The 23,327-nt window shown below is 44.8% G+C and overlaps 1 protein-coding gene across 1 annotated transcript in view; it reads left to right on the plus strand.

Annotated features, from left to right (window-relative positions):
* The window catches only part of LOC148508168 (amine oxidase [flavin-containing] A-like), a 126,430-nt gene that overhangs the window by 24,056 nt on the left and 79,047 nt on the right, over positions 1–23,327 (plus strand). Inside the window, exons 2-3 of the mRNA XM_088444906.1 lie at positions 10,147–10,241; positions 13,935–14,072. Coding sequence (XP_088301032.1) covers positions 10,147–10,241; positions 13,935–14,072 — 233 coding nt within the window. The remainder of the gene's footprint in view (positions 1–10,146; positions 10,242–13,934; positions 14,073–23,327) is intronic.

Genomic DNA, 23,327 nt, shown 5'->3' on the forward strand with positions numbered 1-23,327 from the left:
AGCAAAATTTCAGTAAATCATTAATTTAGCAAAATCGGACCCTATTATACTTCCCTTTTGTTGTCCAGAAATAAACTCTGTGGATGGATTGATTGATTGATTGATTCATTCATTCATTCATACGAAGGGGCAAGGCTAATAATGTAAAAGCATGACAAATAACTACCATCACATCTTCAGATCCCAGGGGACACTGGACCTCATTCAGAGGCGGTCGTTAGTTGCAAGTGGTCGCATTGAATCAGGGCGGCCGCTTGCATCCTGAACGACCGCCTCCTTGTCGATCGCTAAGCTGTGGGTTAACACCCATAGCTCTAGCGATCGACATGGGTGATGGTTGCGATGGTCAAGACCATCGCGACCATCGGGGCTTACGACCAGACCCTAAGGTTGGGTCTGGGCACTCGTAAGCCCCAGGGAGCTTCCTGCTCTGATCGAGCAGGAAGCTGCCCACTGATATCAGCAATGATGTCAGTGGGGCCGCCCCCAAACGGCAAGCGTTCCAAACGGGGCGAGCTGTCACTCACCATCGACAGCTCGCCCCGTCTGCTGCGAGACCCCTAGCGACGGAGCGTCCGTCGCTAGCCGGGTCTCGCGCATGCGCACACCGGAGCCGGCTCCGTTGTGCGCATGCCCAGTGGGGCAACATCGAGTCGGTTGCGAGCGCTCAGCGCTTGCGACCGACTCTGAACCCACTGTTCTAAAGATGCTGGGGCAAGCTTAAACTGTCTGTAGTAGATTGGATTGGTAATTTTGGTATTTATATTTATTGGTCCACTAATACAACATAATTTATTTCTATCTGTACTTGTATAAAAAAATATATATATATTTTCTACTCCAGGGTCCTAGGGATATAGGCATGGGCTTGTCCATGGGCAACACACAGTTAAAGCTGTCATTCCAGGATGCACCGGGCCCCCTCCTATACCCCGCCCTCAGGCCAAGGCACCTCAGTTTCAGTAGGTGCCCGGCCGGAGACGGGTCACCGCACAGGGGGGCTGTGTTTCACAGTCCCTGAAGAGCTTTCAGTACTTTAGAGCAGCAGCAAGGACAGTCCAGCGGACGCCCGCGTTACCGCTCCGACACCTGGCGCCGACCACCGGTAGCGATCTGGGGAACTTGGCGGGTTCTTCGGGATTCCAGCTAGAGGAACTCCCGGGGGTCTGGGACTGTGGCCGGACCTACGGGGGACAGTAAGGTAAGCAGCGGGCGTCTGCGGTAGGCGCCCGCTGTCACACAGTCCAGTGTCCCCAGGGCTGGGGGCTCCCTGGGGACAGCAGTATAGCTGAGCCAGGCACTGAGCCTGTGCTCACACTAGACCACCAGGGATACGAGGCTGGAGCGTTATGGAAACGCTCCAGCATCCCGGGGGCTAATGGCCTGCCAGAGGAAGGCGCCTTCCCCTGGCAGTACAGGAGGCTCCTCCTCCCGCTGCTCTCAGCACCTTCCACAGAGCTTTGGCGTGCTGAGGCAGAGATCCTCCCCTGGGCCCGCCTCCTTTGCTTACTGCGGCGGCCATCTTAGATGCGCTTTGTAACCGTTTACATACCTCTCCTACATTATCCAGGTCAGCTTATGTAGCGATATCACTACCAGGCTGCTGGTCTGTGTAGGTGAATTAGTGCAGGCAATTTGTGCATTGTATGTGACTATTATGCAAGCGCTGTGTGTCTGCTATCTCTCTGTCAGCCATTTTACTATCCCTATTTCTTCCTGTTCAGCCCTCTCTGTGCCAGTACTGTCAAGGTGGGAATTTGCCTCACAGTTTCAAGTGTTTATTACTGTGGGAGGGTCACATATCACTATGTCCAGTGAGGACTCTGTGTCTATGGGCGCACCTCTCCTGTTCTCCTGCTATAGGTGTAAAGCAGGTGTGGGGGAGGGGGTGGTACTTCAGAAAGGTATATATACTACATGTTTGACCTTTCCTGCTACCTCTGCTGTACCCAGCACCTCAAATGAACCCCCATGGGCTTCCCTTGCACAAGCCTTGAATATCTTTGTGAATAGGTTAACAGCCCCCCCTTAATTTCCCCAATTAGGGTTCGCACAGCAGGCGATTGTCCCTTCCCCCGTATTAGGGGTTCAGGGACAGATGGTGGTGGTGCAGTGTCCCCCTCAGCAGGTTATTCCTCCGGTAGAATATTACAGAGCAGGATCCAAGACCTGCTAAAAGACCGCTACTGTCATTTCCATCTACACAATTTGATGATAATGACGGGTCGTCTGATGATGGTGAGATTCTGGATTTATCTGACACTGACACTCCTCAATTAGGGGCGGAGGTTAAGTCCAAAATATATATTCAAGGTCTCATATGGGCGGTCCGTACGGCCATGGTGATTACTGACGACAACCTACCTGCAACACCTACACATGCTTATTTTAAGGACATTAGAGGTGCTGCAGCAGTTTTTCCCCTATCTGGTCAGCTAGCGGATCACTTGGAGGAGGCGTGGAAATCTCCGGGTAAGAGGTTTCAGCCTCAAAAACGTCTGGCACGTGCATACCCCTTTGCGGAGGATTATTTCACTAAATCGGAATCTCACCCGGTGGATTCTCATGTGACGCGCTTAGTAAAGAGCGCGACTCTACCTATGCCGTCAATGTCTTCTCTGATGGACGCTACAGACCGTAAGGTGGAAGTTTGCCTTAAATCTATTATCTCTCTGGAGGAGCATCCAGGCCAGTTATGGTAGTCTGCTGGGTGGCCCTGGCTATGGACAGATGGGCAGACGCATTTTAAAGCATTATTTGCTTAGGAGGTTACCAGTGAACAGGTTGTGTTAGTGGGTAATCTCCGGGATTCTGCTACGTACATTAACGAAGTGGCCTTGGATTTTAGTCTTCTGACTTCTAGGATTTCCGCAGCGGCTGTGTATGCAAGCCGCTCCTTATGGTTACGTTCTTTGAGGGCGGATGCTGAATCCAAAAAGGGTTTGGAAGGCTTACCCTTATAATGGTCAGGTTCTGTTCGGGCCCGCTTTGGACAAAAATGTGGACACGCTGGCGGCAGCCAAATCTGCATGTCTGCCTTCTGCCCCGACTCCGTCGGGCTCTAAGAACCCGTTCTTTCGACCCTATCGCCCACAGGGCAAATCTAAGGTGCAGTCCTTTCCGAGACCTTCAGGTCCCAAAATGACCACCAAGCCCAAGAAACAGGCTTGGAGTACAAGACGTGCGTCCGCCAAGCCGGACGACAAACCCTCAGCCTGATGGGCTAGGCCTCCCTCCCCTTGGGGGACCCCAAGGTGGGAGGCCGACTTCTGCAATATGCCCAGTGTTGGTATCAGACCACCACAGACACTTGGGTAAGGGAAGTGGTATCTCAGGCATATGCCCTCTCCTTCCACAGATGGCCTCCTCATCAGTTCTTTGCAGCAGGCCTTCCTTCAGATCCAACGAAGGCTCTAGCGAAACAAGGAGGTGGTGTGCTCTATGCTCCAGATGAGAGTCATAGTGCCTGTTCCGTTACCCCTAAGTGGGATGTGATATTACTCCAACCTCTTTCTCGTTCAAAAACCAAATGGATCATACCGACCTATCCTCAAGCTCAAGTCCCTGAACAAGTTTTTAAGGGTCCCTCGGTTCCAAATGGAGACTTTGCGTTCTATTGTTTTAGCTATGCAGCCTGGGGATTTTATGGTGTCCCTGGATATTCAGGATGCCTACCTGCATATCCCCATTCCCAGGGCTCATCAGCGTTACCTCAGATTTGCGGTGTCGGATCACCATTACCAGTTTCAGGCTCTACCATTTGGCATTTCCACGGCCCCTTGGGTGTTCACAAAGATAATGGCGGTCATGGTGGCACACCTGCGGTTGCAGGGGGTTCGCCTGTTACCTTATTTGTACGACCTTCTGTTGTGGTCAGGGTTGCTGCAGGTCCTTTGCAACCATCTGCAACTGACAATAACAGTGTTGCAGGCTCATGGCTGGCTAGTGAACTGGAAGAAATTGTCTCTAATTCCTTCTCAGAGGATGGTCCATCTCGGAGTTGGCCTATGTTTTATTACCTGAAATGTCTTTCACTGTCTATTTGTACAGTAAAGCATTAAACTGCTCAATGTAGTAAAAAATAAAAAGGCTTCAGTGTTTACATTAACTGGCCTCCCAGTATATTTTGCTTCACACTGTTCTGTAATGAATTTAAAACAAATAGAGATATTTGGGCAGCAACATATGTTGGATGTTATGAGTGGCCGAGGATTGAACTGGATGGACTTTCAAAGCACAAGCTTTTATATACTGTAGTTGCAAATTTGAAATATTTATTTGAAACAATTTTTATTGTGATATCACAGATACATAAATACAAGTTGTTTTTATTAATTATGTATCTGGGCAACATACTGTAAAAATAATATTATGCTTTGTTTTCTTTTAAGTATTTTGCAGGCGATTAACCACTTAACTGGCTACTAATTTTACCAAAAACCACTCAGTAATTGTTGTGTTTTTTATGACTAAATTAGGTCAAGAACATGTATTAAAAACTTACCAAACATGATTTTATTAAAAAAAAAACACATAACATTAAGATGCAATCCCACTCTCAAAACATTACTATAGGGACCAGCAATGGAGGGTAACTCCATTGTACAAGATCATAGTTATTACTTAACTGGGGTCTGTGTTCCATCTTTACCTATTTTAATAGTGAATTCCATAGTAACTTCCCTTAAATTAATTTAAATATCATTCAACCATGTTCAGAAATTTTATTAATGTAGTACTAGTTGTAAATTAATAATACATATTGCTATTGTGTGTTTAGTTCAATTTTTTATTGTGGAGTCTTCCAAAAGTTACACACTACCACATAGGGCAATGGCCTCCAGGTAATCTATCTCCAATGTCCGGCTATGCTCTTCACAAACTTGCCTGCATAGACAATGCCTGCCTCAGCAGGGGTGTGAGAGAATGCGGAAAGCACCAGTGAAACATGACTGACAGAGTTTGACCGACTGGGTGAAAAGCTGGACTCCAGGTAAGTAACATTCAGTCATATGGGCTGAAATTTGCAGATCTAGATAATAAAGTGATGATCATTTATAGAATGTATCTACAACTATTGCATTAATAGAATGCAGGAACATGGTTGACTCATATTTAAATCACTTTAAGGCAAGTCACTATGGAATTCCCTACTGAAAGATGTAGAGATGAAACATAACAGGATTTATTTAAGCATAGTATCATTTAGGACAACTACTAACAACCATTCTTGTGTCGACCATTTGATCCTGTCGACCTTTTACATGTCGACCTTTTGTGTTTTGACCTTTTGTCCCTGTCGAACAATTGTCTATCTAACATCTTGTGTCTACCTAGACATTCTCTATCTCATTACTGTTTATCTCTTATACCACACATGGTATAGTTGAGTTTTCCTCTGACATTTATAAAAGAATGAACTTGATAGAATTGTGTCTCTTTCCTCCATAAATAACCATGTAACTAAGTCAAGTACAAATGTAGTAAGTATTACACCTGGCACGCAGGCTGCCAGGATTGTCTGGTTACATCATAACAGAGACAACTTCAAAACAAGGTCCCCCTTGCCTAATATGAGCCAGACCCATTCTGGTCACTATGACATTAGAGCTTTATTGTGTGGAATCACACACATGATAAAGTCCCACTCTCACAGATTAAAAGAATTACATAGAAGCTACAGCCCAATGCTGATAAAAGTAGGATTTGTGCACATTATGATAAGGGGACATTGCATGGCAGATTTCTCTATTATAGTGCAACAAGCCATCCTCTTTAGCCTGGTGCTGGTTTACACTTTTGCAGAGTGTCCCCACGATTGATGCCAACTGTTCTAGTGGAAACCAGCCCATGTTGTCTAGCACTGTTACTTTTTATTGATTTTAGAAAGAAATGAAGATGCAAATATTCATAATCAGCTTATACCCAGATCACTCACTCAGCTTGGTCCTAGGCAGCAGTTGATGATGATTAAAATTTGTGGTACAAGTCCCCCAAATAGTGTTGCAGCAATCAAAAAGTATTTAGACGTTACATTAAGTAACATGAACCATAATGGTAATGAATAACGGCATAATGCAATAAAATTGTGAATCATTTCTTTAAAATTTGCTGGATCTTTAGATGACTTTTATTCATCCTGTAAGTCATTATTCAACTGCTAACAAAGCAGTTTTTCTAGAGAGTAGGAAGAGAGAATGCTGGAGAACAGTCCATTACATTTTAAGAAGTGAAGATAAAGAAAACATATCCCAGTAGTCTAATGTGAAAACTGGGTACTAAAGATTTTTCAATACATTGAATTGTTATTCACAAGTATATACCACAACACTGTAAAGGTGCGAATCCACAGGTCGATTGAATGATAACGACATCGTTATCGTTCAGTCGTTTCTAAATCGTCAGCAAACCGGCCATGTAAATGTCAAAAACGACCAGCGATGCTCGTGCCCGCTGGTCATTTTTGACATCTATCATCACTCATACATGCTGGTCAACCTGTCGATCATGGCAGGTTCAGCATGTACGCGGATGATGGATGTGCCTACACTAAACGACTGAACGTTCAGTGTAGGCTCATCACAGACTGAAACAACAGCACGATTACAATGTCGTAATCGTGCTCTCGTTTCACAGTCGGGAAGTGGATACGCACCTTTAAGTACCAAGATTAGTACAATTACAAATACACTGTTAATGAAGCAAGTCATGTGTTCAATGGGTTCAAAGTAAATCTAGTAACCCTTTATGGGATTGCATTTCCAGGTCCTTTTAGCTGATGGAGGATACAGTAGAGCTCCACCTTGCTGTAAATAATATCTCCCTCTACAAAGAAAGTAAAATAGAAGGTAATATGCAGGGGGGGATTTCTTACTGGAAAGTTTTTTGGTCTCTATTAGTAATTACCTTTTTTAGTAATTAATAAATATGGACTTTCAGTTGTTTTCTGAGCAGTTTTGTAAATTTCTGAAATATTGTCAACTCTGCAAGACCCCATATGAAATCACCCCTGATATACACCAGTGATCATTCGGTGCTATTATATGGAACTACCTGAGAACTCAGTAATACCCCTTTCAGACATCTCGGGATTCCCGGGAATTTGGCCTGCCACAGCCAAATTCCCGGGTAGCCGTGTCTGTCTGAAAGGTACCTAGCCGCCCCTGCAATCGACCAGGGTAAGTCCCGGGAAATTACCCTGCTTCTGTCTGAATGGTGCTACCCAAGAATTTACTACTTCCGGGCAGCACCACGCAGCTTTGACATGGAGTTGACAGCGCAGAGCATCCTATAGGATGCTCAGCACTGCTGCTTTGAGTTGACAGCGCAGAGCGTCCTATAGGACGCTCAGCGCTGCTGCTTTGAGTTGATAGCGCAGAGCGTCCTATAGGACGCTCAGCGCTGCTGCTCACCACCCCCAGCGCCGGCCGGCTGTGTACAGAGAACCCCAGCCGGATGGTGTGGACACCCGCCGGTGGGTCTCTGCCACAGTGGGCCGCCTGCCATGCAGATCGCTGTGTCAGCGACACAGGACCCCAGCCGGACGCCGAGGACACCCGCGCTGGAGACCGCCGACTGGTCCCAGCCATAGCGGGCCACCCGCACTCCCGCTGGACCACCAGGGAATTAAAAGAAATTAAAAAAAAAAAACATTAAAAAATCTGCATTATGATTGGCCGGCTTCCGGCAGCTGAATGAAGACATCATCATCAGCCAAAGAGGGGATAGGCTAGGAGGAGCAGACAGCAGAGAAGAGGCAGGTAAGCAGAAAAACCCTGCACTTGTCTGAAAAGGGTTTACCTGGGAATTTACACTGTAGTGTGAAAGGGGGGTCTTGACCAAATACCCGGGAATTTGCACAGGAGAAAATTCCCAGGTCTGAGCAGGAAATTTCCTGGGTTGTATATCTGAAAGGGGTATAAGTGCTGAATAGGCTAGCCTTCTGATCCCTTTCTATCGAGTATTGCCACAATTATACCGGTCATCTAGCCATTACCTGTTACAAACAACTTTTGTCTATGGTAATATTTGTATGAAATTATACAAGACAGACATAGGGCATGACTCTGAGTTGGGAATAGAGAGCAAGTAACTGTGCACCTTGGTAATACCAGGCTGCACTGCAGGTGAGACAGATGTAACATGTGCAGAGAGATTTAGATTTGGGAGGGTTGCGTCCAAACTGACATCTAAATTGCAGTATAAAAATAAAGCTGCTCAGCATTTGTAGGCTACATGCAACAGCAGCCAGTACCTGCATGCAAAATAATGTATGTATTTGCACCCCTTGCATTGCAATATGCTTTGTCCAGGTATTCAGTTACTTGCTCTTTCTTACTTCATTCCCAACTCAGAATCAGGGCCATAATCAGCAAAACTTCATGTAAATTTGTGAATCTTCATCACCCAACTGATTATACCATACTTGCCTATTTTTGAAAAAGCATTTCAGGGAGATTGTGTAAGCGACACCTATGAGCGTGCGTTACAGTGGCCGTGTACTGCTACATCTGAGAGGCGTGTCATAAACCTGACTTACATCCAAATGTAATCAAGTCCCAATGCAGTTAGTAATACCCCTTTCAGACATACAACCCGGGAAATTTCCTGCTCAGACCCGGGAATTTCTCCTGTGCAAATTCTCGGGTATTTGGTCGAGACCCCCCTTTCACACTACAGTGTCTACCCGGGAAATTCCCAGGTAGACCCCTTTCAGACAAGAGCAGGGTTTTTCTGCTTACCTGCCTCTTCTCTGCCGTCTGCTCCTCCTAGCCTATCCCCTCTTTGGCTGATGATGACGTCATCATTCAGCAGCCAAAAGCAGGCCAATCGTAATGCAGTTTTTTTTTAATTATTATTATAATTTTTTTAACATTTATTTTAATTCCCTGGTGGTCCAGCGGGAGTGCGGGCGGCCCACTGTGGCACAGCCGGCCGGTGCTGGGGATGGTGAGCAGCAGCGCTGAGCTTCCTATAGGACGCTCTGCGCTGTCAGCTCAAACAAAGGAGCAGTGCTGAGCATCCTATAGGACACCCTGCACTGTCAGCTACATGCAAAAGCTGCTTGGTGCTGCCCGGGAGTAGTAAATTCCTGGGTAGCACCATTCAGACAGAAGCAGGGTAATTTCCCGGGACTTAAGTCCCAGGAAAAACCCTGGTCGATTGCAGGGGCGGCTAGGTACCTTTCACACAGACATGAGACCCGGGAATTTTGGCCGAGGCAGGCCAAAATCCCGGGAATCTCAGTATGTCTGAAAGGGGTATAAGATTCACATGTATTGTGTTTTACAGGTGGTTCCAGATAAGTGGCCATGAGAAACCTTATATGAAAATGCATATAGCCATAGGGATCATTGTGTCTTATAACCAATGCAGGGAATGGCACTGATGATCCCATTTGAATGCATATATCTATGATTTTCTTTTTTTCCCCCAAGTATATAACAGCTACATAATGGGGGTAAGGTGCAATCAGGTGATTGTTAGACTCTTTAGGGAGTCAGGGAGATTGATATTATTTCAGGGAGGCTCCCTGACAATCAGGGATAGTTGGCAAGTAAGGTTTACATTGGCCACCGATTTTGCTTTGAATTTATTGGAATTTAATAGCTGGAAATACTTTATTGATGTCCTGTTCATTTCCATAATTTTTTATTAGTTACTAAAACTAGTATTTTGTTACTTGGGTTTTGTGTCTTCAACTATTGAACAATTGTGATTCCATTTGTATTTTGCTAGATTGTACTTATTTTGTATTCAGCCCATTTTTATACTGAAGAGCTCTTGTCTTGAATTAACTGGCAGTGTCATGTGACCAATTAGTGTGATGCTCTTTGTGCTCCAGCATTCCAATCCTAGATACAACATTCACAAGTTCTTCCATGAGATGTTTTGCATCGAGACTCCTCTCTGGCATAAAGCTGTATACAGTAAAAATTTGTAACGTTTGACTTATTAACCTCCATGCCGTATGACTTCTCAATGTTTTTTTGCTTGCTGCATACTCCCAATATTATGCAATGTAATGTTAAAGAATATATTTTTTAAAATACAACAACACTGTAGTATGCTTGTGTCAGTGCCAATAGAATTATAAGGGCACATTATGAACAAAGTATGCTAACAATACTACTAATCTCATTTTAGGTCTTTCTGCGGCTAAATTGCTGGTGGAATCAGGATTAAATGTTGTGGTGCTGGAAGCACGAGACAGGGTTGGAGGAAGAACCCATACAATAAGAGTAAGTGGTAAAATGAATAATAGTTTTATGGAATGTAATGCATGTGGTTTATACTCATGCTCGTCATCTATGGAATAATGATGGCAAGAGTCGTTGCCATTGCTTTGATTGTGGTGGACTCCATGGAGCAGGATTGTCATAACTCCCAGATGTACGGCTGTGCCACATACACCTATCCTCAAATCACACCAAATAGCCCTGTTTAGTGCACCATGGACACCAAAACACTAAAACACTAATCCTAATTACCTAGTACACTATGGGACTAAGAAAAATCAATAGGCGGCAGTGGTTTCTGCTTGCACATACTCCCCACATTAGTTGAACGAATACTCTCAATAGCATCAGTTAGTTAATCAGGCTTCCGTGGATGCCCGTAACTACAGCCACTTTGCATGGCATTCAGAATCAGCCTCTATAAGGGAACTAAGATGCAACATTGAGGAAACAATACACAATCTACAATAAAAAGGCAAAAGACAGGACCAATACAAGTGCACTGTGCCAGGCAGCGGTATGCTTTATCTGCGGCAAAATAACTAAACCTTAGTACCTAGTAAAATATATGCATACTATCATGCAAAATTGACGAAAGAGTATGCAGTACGGGAATCGCTAGCTCTGGGTTGCCCTAGGCGTCTCGCGCCATATGGCGCAAAAAGGATAGGCGTATAGGGACACATCATGATTCTGCCAATATTACCTTTATGACACTTAGCATTTGTTGAACATTATCAGGAAATACTTCTTTACTTTTTTATTCTGGGAACACAGATTTACAGTATATCACTTTTTTTTCTTTTAGAACTTTATTTCATATTCAGTATAAAGATATATATATATATAACTATATCTGTCAGAGTAAGTTACTAGCGTAGACAATTTATATCTCTATATATTCTGAGACAAGATGATGTAACATCTGTTTTATCCTCACACAGCAACATACATAGGCAAGGTAAGCAGGGCTTCAGTATATGTATTTCATTTTATCTGCTAATTCATGCAAAATCCATATCCTTGACATTTAACTCTCTGATGTAGTGTACTAAATATAGCCAACAAAAAGCTATCTCTGACAATGGTTCTGATTGAGAATTGGGAGCAAAGCATAGAAAGGACAAACTTTGCACCTTAGCAAAACAATGATATCAGAATGTACACGACATCTCATTTATAGGACCACTGAACCTGAAGTACAAATACAAGTCTCCCTATTTAAAAAGAGTTACTAGTAGCATTCACAAAGGGTGTAGTAGGTAATATGGTTGGCAGTTCAAATCCCGACAGCGGAAGCCCGGCAGAGGTAAGTATACTAACCCTATTTTCCACGCTAACCCTCCCTTAAGGGTGCCTAACCCAGGGCCGCAACTAGGGGGGGCTAGAGGTGCACGTGCACCGGGTGCCGGATTGCAGGGGGTGAAAAAAGCTGACTCCAGGTGGCTTGGGGGCTGCAGACTCAGAAAACGGCCATCCAAAAATGTCCGCCGCCAAAGAGGAGACAAAAGCTAGAGGTCCTTACTGGCCCTCTAGTGTCTGTCTCCTCCTTGGCGGCGGTCATTTTTTGATGGCTGTTTTCATCAAATTTGATGCGGACTAGCCGTCTGCATGGACTCTGCTGGAAACAGCCATCCAAAAATGGCCGCCGCCTAGGAGGAGACAGCCTAGAGGTGCTACTGGACCTCTAGTGTCTGTTAGGCCAGCGCAATGCACACAGCGTTTCCCGGCACCGGGAACGCTGGCGCTGCCGGGAGAAGATGCTGAAAGCTGCATCTTCTCCCGTGAAATCCCCTGGCAACGAGCATAAACCCCCCTGGCAACGAGCATAAACCCCCCTGGCAACGAGCATGAAACCCCATGGCAAGAAGCATAAACCCCATGGCAACGAGCATGTAACCCCATGGCAATGAGCAGGTAATTTTAAAGTAATTAGAAGCCTTACTATGTGGTATAAAATGGTGTCGGACATATATGTAAGTGGCACTTTGGTGTGTGGCATAATGTAAGTCACTATACCAGGGACGTCTGAGTAGTGCACTGCCTTATGGAGGAGCAAGGACAAACTTCAGGTACAGTACAGGAAGGGAGGGGGCGCAAAATTGCTGCCTTGCACCGGGTGACAGATATATTAGTTTCAGCCCTGCCTAACCCTAACCTCCCCTCTAAGTACCTAACCTAACCCCCCATCCCCGCAGCCTAAACCTAAGTCTCCCGGGGGGGTGCCTAACCCTAACCTCCCCCCGGGGTCCCTAACTCTAACCCCCCATTCCCCTAGCCTAAACCTAACCCTCCCGGCGGGGGGTGCCTAACCTTAAGTCCTCCCGGGAGCCCTAAAACCTAAGCCTTCCCCCCCCCCTGCGGCTGTCCGTGCCCGGCTTACCTTCGTTCGGTATCCTGGGCGTCGGTCTCCCGGCGTAGGTCTGATGACAGGCGGGATTTCGACGCCTGTCATTAGTACTTTGCCGGGATTAGATAGCCGGGAAGCCGGCGGTCGGCATTTAGACCGTCGGCTTCTTGACTACATCCCTTCACAAATACTGTATACATTTCAAAGCTTTTAGGAACTTGTCAAAATTGAAGATATTTAAGAGCAGTGGTCACTAGAAAGATTAGTTTCCAATGTCCAAAAGACTATGGGCCTGATTAAGAGGTGCACGCTAAGTCCATGCAATGCTGTTATTCACTTAATTGAACGATTAGTTGCTACTGCACATGTGCAAAATATTCTGAAACCCCCTACGGCGCATGCGTTACCTTAAGTGTACACATAAATGCGCTGCTACATACGAAACTTCTGCTATCAGAAGTGGTGAGGAAAAACCATGGGCGTACCTGAGTGGTGACTGGGAGGTGGGCGTGTCACTGAAAGATGCTGCTTTCTCATACGCAGGTAGAAGCTGATTGGTTGCTATGGGTAACTATTCCTCTTGTCCTCTTTAGAGGGTTTGATACATCTGCCCTAATTGATTTATGTTATCTGGAAAGAACCGAGATCAAAATTTAAACTGAGGTACCAGTAAGGCTCTCATTGTCATTGTTACAGTATAAGCCCTGATCTACTCCTTGCAGTATATCTGTAAATATTAAAGGTTTTGACATTGGAAGCTTCCCTATCACTCCGATTTACTAATTTATATCTTGTGATATATTAGTAAGACACCCGGAAAACATTTTAAGGGGTCAATCCTATAAGGTGCGAGTCGATGTTGCAAACGGCGTAGAAACGCTGTGAGCGGCAATGCAAGACTCCTGTCTCGCAGACTGATCTTGCCCCGGAATGACAGATTTTGGTATGCAGGTCTGTGGAAGTCCGGAGGCACTATAAGTACTAGCGCCGGAGGGAACTTGCAGCTTATAGGATTGATTCCAAAGTGTTATCAGTGACGTATGTCTACTGTGAGCTGCTCTGTAGTTTTGAGCTACTATTTTAAAGAAAAATATGATTCATAATCTGATTAAAAACAAAATGGAATATTATATAAATATATACAGTGTATGAACATTGATCATCTAAAACTAGTCAGTGTCTATAATAAGAGCACCAGCCTGCACCTGAATATCCTCTGTGTATTCTCTGCAATTCTTGCTGTTATTGAAACGTCTTGAAATCAAGCATCGTTAATTGTTAAGATGTATGTTTCAGATATGACAGAGATACTGTATGTTAACATAAGTATATTTATTTCTGCACAGAACAAAGAAGTTCAGTATGTTGATGTTGGTGGGGCATATGTTGGACCGACACAAAATCGAATTCTACGGGTGGCAAAAGAATTGGGTGTAAAAACATACAAAGTGAATATATCACAACGGTCTATCCATCATGTCAGGGTAAGTAATGAAAATATAAGTTACATTTGATGTAAAAATTTAAAAAAATGTAAAATGTAATTAGAGGTGCATAATTAAAATGATCTAATAATCAGCTTTACAGTCACACAATGTATTGACTTTATTCAGGCCTAGAAAACCTGTTGCTTTCAGGTTTTTTTTTTATTTTATAGCAAACTTTACTAGCCAACACCTAACTCACCAGAAAGCTGTAGAGCTGTTTTTCAACCTAAGACTTTATTAGGCTGAAGAAATTAAAAGTAGCAGTAATGGCTGTATTTTATGATGGAAACATGCAAGTGCTTTCTACAGAACTGGAACTGGAAAGTTAAATTACCATCTAGCAATAACTCCTCTCCTTATCTGCCATTCCATGAATTGTACATACTGTCAACGTATTTTGTTTATAAGTGGTTTTAATACAAATGGTGGAAGTGTTCATTTCCTGTGGTATGTTAAAACTGATAATGTGTGTTTTTTTTTAACAAAATGCGGTTTAAGCTAACACCTTTTCACTGTATCAACACTATTAAAGGGCCATTCTATGAAATGTCCCATACGTGACACTGTCAAAATAATCTGTAGTTATGTATCTTTTGCGCTTTCAACATAGGTTGACAAGTTAAATTATAGCTCTTTCTCATTGGTTTTCTTAAAAATATAACATAGGCTCTTAATACAAAGATTTGAGCTGAATTATCAAGTAAAAGTTTCCTTTATGTGCTGTACATGATATGGAATGGCCCTAAAGTGGATATTTAATTAAATATAGATTTTAATACATTGAGTTTTTTTGCTTATATTACATTTAAATTCAAATTTATATCAAACCATAACATCATGTGATGCATTTGCTTTCATTGTCTAAAGATGGATGGATAAAAGCTAAATGCTGATTGGTGTCTGTCTGTTTGCACCATAATGTAATGAGTGGCTACGGGTGGAAATTAGCATGCTGGTGGACAGCATTCTTCAAGATTTGGACAATAATGCACTCCTTCCTTCTGGTTGTGGTGTTGATGATGTCTAACTCTCCCTGAAAGTCCATGTTAGTAGTAGAGAGGAGTCAATCTCTAAAACGCTGGAAGCATCGAGGGCAGGTCTGGAGTGAATGCTGGATCAAAGATAAAGATTTTAAAGGCACATATGGAATTTAATTGCTGGTTTAGAGGTTAGAGAGGTGGTTAGTATAATCTAATTTAATATTCGGTATTGGGAGGTCCTAGGAACAGCTATAAAATTGTTGGCCTAAATATTTTGGACTGCATATTGGTTTTTAAAATGATAAGGTGCCAGCCAATCAGCTCCCAACTGTCATTTTTCAAACACAGCCTATGACATGGCAGTTAGGAGCTGATTGGCTGGCACCTTATCTCCTTTCACTTTGTCTCCTAACACTGCTTAGTAAATAGACCCCTTAGTTCTGCAGGAGTTTTTGGTAAGCCATGATATTCTAGTAAGGCATATTTTTGCTCCTAGAATAGAGCATGTGCAATTACACACTGATGACGATGATTAGTAGGAAACTACTAGCCCGGGATAAAAAAACAGTTCTTCCATTCACTGTTCTCCCATGAGAGATTGTGTAATACTTTGTGCAGCATAGCTGTAGGTAGGTATTACACTTAATATTATATCTGACGGATGTTCACAGTTCAGCTACAGATTTTGGTTAAACTTTAGGGATTGATTAATCTTTCTCTTTGGCATATCACCCTTAGACTAAGGGGCAAACCAAACCTACTAGTTAATCTTTGGAGTAATACTTTACATTTTACGTTTTAGTTTTTCGGAAGACTGGGTGGCGTATCAACAATGACCACAAACTACTCATTTACCGTTCTGCAGACTTGTGATGTCCATGAAGTTAAACATACTGCTCAGCAGATGAAACAGGTTTCAAACAAGATCTACCGTTCCCTGACACGTTCTGTATCTCAGTTTAAGATATTTGCTGAGAGATACGTGGCCGTTCCCTTAATATTAAAGTCAGACAAAGGGTCTGGTACGCCACCAAGATTATCATACTGCAGCAACTTTCACACAAGTACAGTCCCAGATATATAGTTTGCACCAGGGTGTTTCATGCACTGTACTTTTGTCAGAGCTTGGCGTCACTGTCAAGATCAAATAAGATCTCTACCCTCCTCCATTCATTATTGATGAATAACCAAATATTAAAGTGCAAAAAATTCTGGATTCCAAATTAGATTGTGGGACATTTACAGTACTTGATGCACTGAATCTGGGGTGGCCTTAAAGAAAGTTGTGGAATTATCTTTGATCTATGTGTTAAAAGATTAAGGGGTAAATTTATTAAGATGGGAGTTCTATTAAGAAGTGATGTTGCCCATAGCAACTAATCAGATTCCAGGTATTATCTTCTATAAGGTGCTAGACAAATGAGAAGTAGAATCTGATTGGTTGCTTAGTTGCTATGGGCAACATCACTTCTAAAATAGAACTCCCATCTTAGTAAATTTACCCCTAAAGATGTTTTCACAAGCATTTTTCAAAAAAGGGTTTAGGGGTTTGATCTTTCTTCAAGGAGGAGAGTATTTTAATGTGTGGCATCGATGGCAAACATCAGTGATTGTAGTCATCCCTAATTAAAGGACTATGGGCCTGATTCAGACCCACTCGCGAGCGGCTGTCCGCTCGCAAGTGGGTCGATGTTATGGACTGAGCATGCGCACGACGGAGGGAGCTCCGTCGTGCGCATGCGCCAGACGCGACGAGCGAAGGAAAGTCCTTCGCTCGTTGTGTCCGATCAAAGGGGGCGTGCTGTCAATGTTGATTGACAGCACGCCCCCTTTGGTGGGCGTGCCTCCCTGACAGGGGCGTTCCCACGGGAACGCCTCCCGTCAGAAGCCGGCCCACTGACATCACTAGTGATGTCAGTGGGAGTGATTTTGGCTCTGATAGAGCCAAAATCACTCCGGAGCTTGCGGTTGAAAACCTCAACCGCAGGCTCCGACTCGCAATTTCGATGGTCGCGATGGTCTCGACCATCGCGGCCATCACAATGCACGCTCGTATAGCCTGTGGGTGGTGACCCACAGCTATACGAGCGTCCAGGAGGGCGCTCCATGAAAATGGAGCCCGGCCCTCATTCAGAGCGTACGGCTCTGAATGAGGGCCTATATTAATTAAACCCTAGGTTGGCCAAGGTTTTCCTCAGATCTCCCCAGAAGGCGAGAACGTGGAGTAATACTTGCCCATAAGGACCATAATCTTACCCCAACTTTGAAACTATTAGCATGACACTGGGGATAGTTTATATCACACACCTGTAGAAATAGGGAGACTGTTTTTCTTTTTCTTTCGAATATATATATTTTTTTACAACACTTACTATATTGCAAACCACTGTTTATTAATTTCTTCACGCAAACAACACAGGAAAGGAGCTCAAATATTGCATCAATAAATAACAAGATGCATTCTAGGTAAAATAAATTACATACAGTATATGCAAATTACCCTACTTATAATGCATTATGATGCCATTGTTGCACTCTACTCACTCACTCCACATTCTTGTAATGATCTTTAGAGTGAAGCCAGCCCATAAAGATCCTCCACATTGAGCAAATTTAAATACACCAAAATTACACTGGGGATAGATTATTTCAAACACCTGTAAAAATAGAGAGCATCACTTAAAGAGATTCTTCCTAAACTTGCGGGAAAAGTGGGGGGACAAAAGTGAAGACAAACAAAAAATAATAGGAAAGTCCAAACAAAAGAAAAACACTGTGAAAGAATCACAGAGAGAGACCTAGGGGAAAATGTATCAAAGCTAAGAGAGAGATAAAGTGGAGAAATTGCCCAAAACAACTAATCAGCTTCTGTCATTTCATAGACTGTGCTAGATAAATGACAGAAGCTGATTCATTGCTATGGGCGACTTCTCCACTTTATCTCTCTCAAAGCTTTGATACATCTCCCCTGCGCAGAGAGACTACAAAGACGCCTCTTTCTTAATCGTGTCTGCTTATGACATGTGCAGAGAGACTGGACGGAGGAGCACACATGCATCCTGCTCACAGCTTTCACTGCCAACAATGTGATCAAGATGCCCGGCATGTAACCCACTCTGCACCAGCTTGCCCAGCTCATCCACCATCCCACTAATTTATGGGTTGGGTATGGGATCCCGGTGGTCTGAGTACCGATAGCGGCATCCCAACAGTCAGAATCCCGACACCATCAGATAAGTACCCTACCCCTAACCCTCCCTTCCCAGTGCCTGAACCTAACCTCCCCCCTAGTGCCTAAACCTAACCTCCCCCTTCCCGAACCCTAAACCTCCCCCTAGTGCCTAAACCTGACCCTCCCCCTAACCCCAGATACTTACATTCGGGATGCTGTCGGTTGGGATATTGGAGCCGAGATCCCAATGTTGTGGGGATTCCAGTGCCGGTATTTTGACCGCTGGCATACTGCATGACGAGATGCTGATTACTTACTTCCCTTTTCCACCATGGGCTGTTTGCCTATGTCAGCACTGCACTTGGAACTGGCGGCACATGCATGGTCACACTCTCAGGGTATTTTTGCAAAAATGCTCTGAGAACTGTGGGCCTGATTCAGTAAGAATCACTATTGCGATTGCAATAGCGTTTACGCACGCAGTGTTACTGCAAAATTATGCTAATGATTGCAATTGCAATACTGTCACAGCCTAACATATGGGTGCCCCCTTTACCTTGCACACATCCGTAATACTTAGCAAGTCTGCGTAACCATCGGTAACATTGAGTATAATCGCAGCCACACGCACACTTGCACAAGGTCTGACCTTACCCAGGAATTGCTAACCTCATCGCACACAGTGAAAGCCCAAGCTGTGGCTAATTTATTCACGCCCCTGTACCGGCGTTCAAACGCACTGCCAGGCATGCGTTTCGCCGACCACCTCCTCATCAACACCCCCAAACGGTACTTCCTGTGAATCACTCTGCAATGGGTCTGCGTAGTCACTGCGATCGCAGTCCTGATCGCAATGGATTGTTTGTGCACTGCGATGCATACGCATGCTCAGATGCAGCAATCGTCCGATTGCGTGCGTAATCACAGTTGCAATCTTTATTAAATCTGACCCTGTGTGGGGAGAGGATTCACAAGGACAGAGCTTTCTCGCAAACTCTGTCCCTGCATGCGACATTTGATACATCCTTGCAATGTATTCAAATATTGCATCACAATTTAGGGAAAATTTATCACATCCCTTCCACATCTGAGATGCGGATTGTGATTGTGACACTGACATAGAATCATAATATGATGCAGGCAGAAGTCACAGTCAAGGGGTTTCAGGACACTAGGCTTAAAGCACAGCACAGATATTAAGGGGCCTATTTATCAAATAATATTTGTGGCATATCCCCTGAAAACACCCGCTTTCGTGGAATACCCGCAAATGTTAAGTATCAGCCGTATGTATAAAGGAAAGACAGCAGCAGATATTTCCGATAGCAACCGTAGCCAGAGCTGTGACCAGCGGGCAGGTTGGGTGTGGGGAGGCGACGGAGGGCCCGGTGAGTGCTGGGAGGCAGCGTCTGGATTCTGCATTGGTGATCCTGAGCACCTCTTCTTCAATAGCCGACCTGATGACTGTCTCAGATGACTACTGACAGGCAGGTTCCGGAACGCTGTTCCTGATTACATAATTTTTATCCATGGAATTCCTCTGCTCGGCAGGAGGCTTGGGGGGGTGATTGGAACTTCTTTTACCCGGTAGTGGGTGGAGTTTCTGCCATCAACTTCGGACGTCCGTGGGCTGAATGGGCAGGTGGCTCGGGTGCTTTACCCACCTATAGTTAATCAGGCCTCACCCCGGATGGCAGCGTACCCCCTTGTTCGCGGTTCGCTAAGCCTCGCCCCCTCACAGAAAGGGGCATGGTCACAACACAGTGGGGCCCACCATGGAATTTCCCTATTCCCCGGCACCCCAGTCCTTTCCTGCATACAGCTGTACAAAATAAAGGGATATATACATAACTTTCATATTTTAGTGAAAAAGGGGTGTTGTCACCAAACAACAGTTGACTTTATAACACAGGGGGCGATTCAATTCAGCACGATGTTGAATAGCCCCAGGATGGTCCGACTGCAGGTTTTCTTCCTGCACCCTCCTGAGGTGCGAACAGAAATTCGACTGAAGTAGTCAGCCATGATGCTGTTTTCCAGCTTAGCGCGGCGTTAACAGCCTTGTGGGTCGCACTTTAGTAGGAGAATGCTGCTTAGCGCGACTATACACCCAGCTTAAGGCACGGTAACTGACATTCTCAGATTTAAGCATTTGCCTGGCGTGTTCGCATTAGATGTGACCAGTCAGAAACGCCCAGTGGACTGCTGTGGAAAGATAATTTTCCCAATAATAGAAATTATTATCTGACCCTGGCGCTCACTATGTGGTCTGTGTGTGTGCAATTGCTTGGTTGCAGCTGCCAAAAAGAAAACTATGTACTGTGGGCCTGATTCAGAGCCGGACGCTCTTTGAGAGCGCTCGCTCTGAATCAGGGCGTCCCTGTTTTTTTTAAAGACGGCCTCCTGGCCGCTCGCTAAGCTGTGGGTGACCACCCACAGCTTTAGCGAGCGGCCAGGTGATGGTCGCGATGGTCACGACCATCGTGACCATCGGGGCTTGTGATGAGACCCTTGTGGTAGGGTCTCGTTCCCGCAAGCACCAGTTAGCTTTCGGCTTTAACAGAGCCGGAAGCTCACCCACTGACATCAGTCGTAATGTCAGTGGGGCCGCCCCCAAACGGCAGGCGTTCCTTCGGGAACCCCTCCGCAAGGCCAGCCACCCCCCTGCCCGCCTCCAGAACGGGACAAGCTGTCAATCACAATCAACAGCTGCCCCGCTTTGGTGCGAGACCTGTAGTGACGGATCGCCCGTCGCTGGCCGGGTCTCGCGCACGCCGGAGCCGGCTCCGACGTGCGCATGCACAGTGGGCCACCATCGACCCGCTTGCGAGTGCTGTGCGCTCGCAAGTGGGTCTGAATCAGGCCCTGTTTTCAAAAGAACATATATATTCAGAAATAAGCTGCGCAATCCTCTAATAATTATCCACAGGCTAATTACCATGTATTAAATTCAATAATTATTTCCACAATCTTAATGAAATAAAACAGCATATGCTGCAAAAAACTCCCAAAAAAATATACATGAGATACAATTTAAAACACTTAAAATGGATGCCCAGCTTAACACATACGATGGTAACTTTGTTAATATGAATAAACTGTGTCTTGCAACAAGGTTATTTGTAATGCTCTACAACAGCTGATTAAAAAATAGATAAATATAGTGCAAAGAAAGTCAAAGTTCTAATGTCAAAGTATATGCTGTAGTGTTTTGGATGATATTACCATCCTCAGTGGGTTTCATATGATGAAAAAAAACCAGAAATAAATGCTGGTAGTCGCTCATAGTAACCGGACGAGTTTAGCTCTGATGGTTGTCCTTAATAACCAGATGGGGTGGTGTGAGTTATCCCCAGGCTTGTGTATTTTGTCTGTACAAGCAGCCGTATAGAGTAACGGCTGCCTATGGTGGTCACCTGCCGGTACATCAGAGCTCCAGCAGGGATACTGCATGCTGTCACTGGACATCTATGCCGGGTGTGACTCCCGGTAGAAGTTTGTAATTTTATCCGCTTAAAATCCACTGACTGCAATTAACACTGAGCTTCTTGCAAGTAGTGATCTGAGTAATATCAACAAAAAAAGGCTCAACACGTTTCAGTGCTGTTAAGCACCTTCATCAGCACCTCCCCATGCATAAACCCAGTGCTTGCAGAGAGCAGCCACCGCTGGGGAAGCTTGTCTCATTCAGCAGGGGAGACTGATTATCAGTCTCCCCTGACAAAGAAGGGATGGCCATCGATGGGCGAAACCATGAATGGTTTCATAATTATTGTTTCACAACATCGATGTTAACCATCTGGAGGGGGGGGGCTTAAATAATAATAATAAAAAAATTACACTAGTGATGGGGGAAGAAAGTGATTTTATAATGGGGTACTATGGATGTGGGAGTGGTGTGAGACACCCACTAGGCGTATTTTTATTAATGAAATATTTAAATAGATTTTTAAAAATACTTTTTAAACTATATTGCATTAAAAAAAAACTAGAAATTTCTTTCAAATTTTGCCACTAAAAAAATCTTCAGTTCAGTGGTTCTAGTCGGACTTAACAGTGCCACTGTTCTCCCCAGGCTGTATATTGCGGGAGCATCGCTCGGCAAGAAACAGCTACCGTCCAACACTACACACTCACCCCCCGCCCAGGACTCGGTGTGACTCCCCAGCCAATTGCTACCAACTGCATCTCCCCAGCCAATCGCCGCCAGCAGCCTCTATCCTGAATTGCTCTCCATTGGCTGAGAAAAGCATATAGTCACTCCCCAGTGTTGTCTGTAGTGTGGAACAACATTTTCCATCTCCAGGCTGACCGGCATGTGGATCTCCATTCTATGCTGTTTCTGTTTTTCCTTTGGGTACGGTGGAGCAGAGAAAGGCGCACAGATCGGCCCCTCTGCTTCCTCCCCAGCTGCAGTGTAAGGGCAATCAGTCAGTGTCTGGCCGGGCAGCCATGGCTGCCTTATACTGTGGCTGTGGAGGAAGCAGAGGGGTAGACATGGTCTCCTGATCCTAGTGGCTGCTGATAATCTAGCGGTCGGCCAGTCACACTGACAGGCTGATCAGCATTGATCTCTGTCTGTGCTCCCTGCCACAGCCACACCTCCCCCAGCCCAGTGTCCCTTCCCCATGGCTACCCGGCTGGTCAGGCACACTGACAGACTGATCAGCGCTCATCACAGTCTGAGCTTCCTGCCACACATCCCCCAGCCCAGTGTCACCCTCTCTTCTACTAGGCAGCTACAGAAGTGGTGGTGATCTTCAGGAATGCCCACCCCCTGCTGCTGTGGGATGGGGGTGTAAATATGTGTTTATACATATATAATGCATATTACAGTGCTCTCCCCAGGCTATTATTTGCGGGTGCACCACCGGGCAAATGACCGGCTACTTTTTGATGCCACGCGGCTGGAAAGATTTTCTGGGGAGAACACATAGAAATTGAAACATAAAATTTGACGGCAGATAAGAACCACTTGGCCCATCCAGTCTGCCCCATTTTTAAATATATTGTTACCTCAACCATTATTGATTCTTACGTCTTCTGCAGGATATCCTTATGTCTATCCCATGCATGTTTAAATTGCTCTACTGGCTTAGC

This window comes from Taudactylus pleione, unplaced genomic scaffold (assembly GCF_031769625.1).
Source record: "Taudactylus pleione unplaced genomic scaffold, aTauple2 ptg000374l, whole genome shotgun sequence".
NCBI lineage: Eukaryota > Metazoa > Chordata > Amphibia > Anura > Myobatrachidae > Taudactylus > Taudactylus pleione.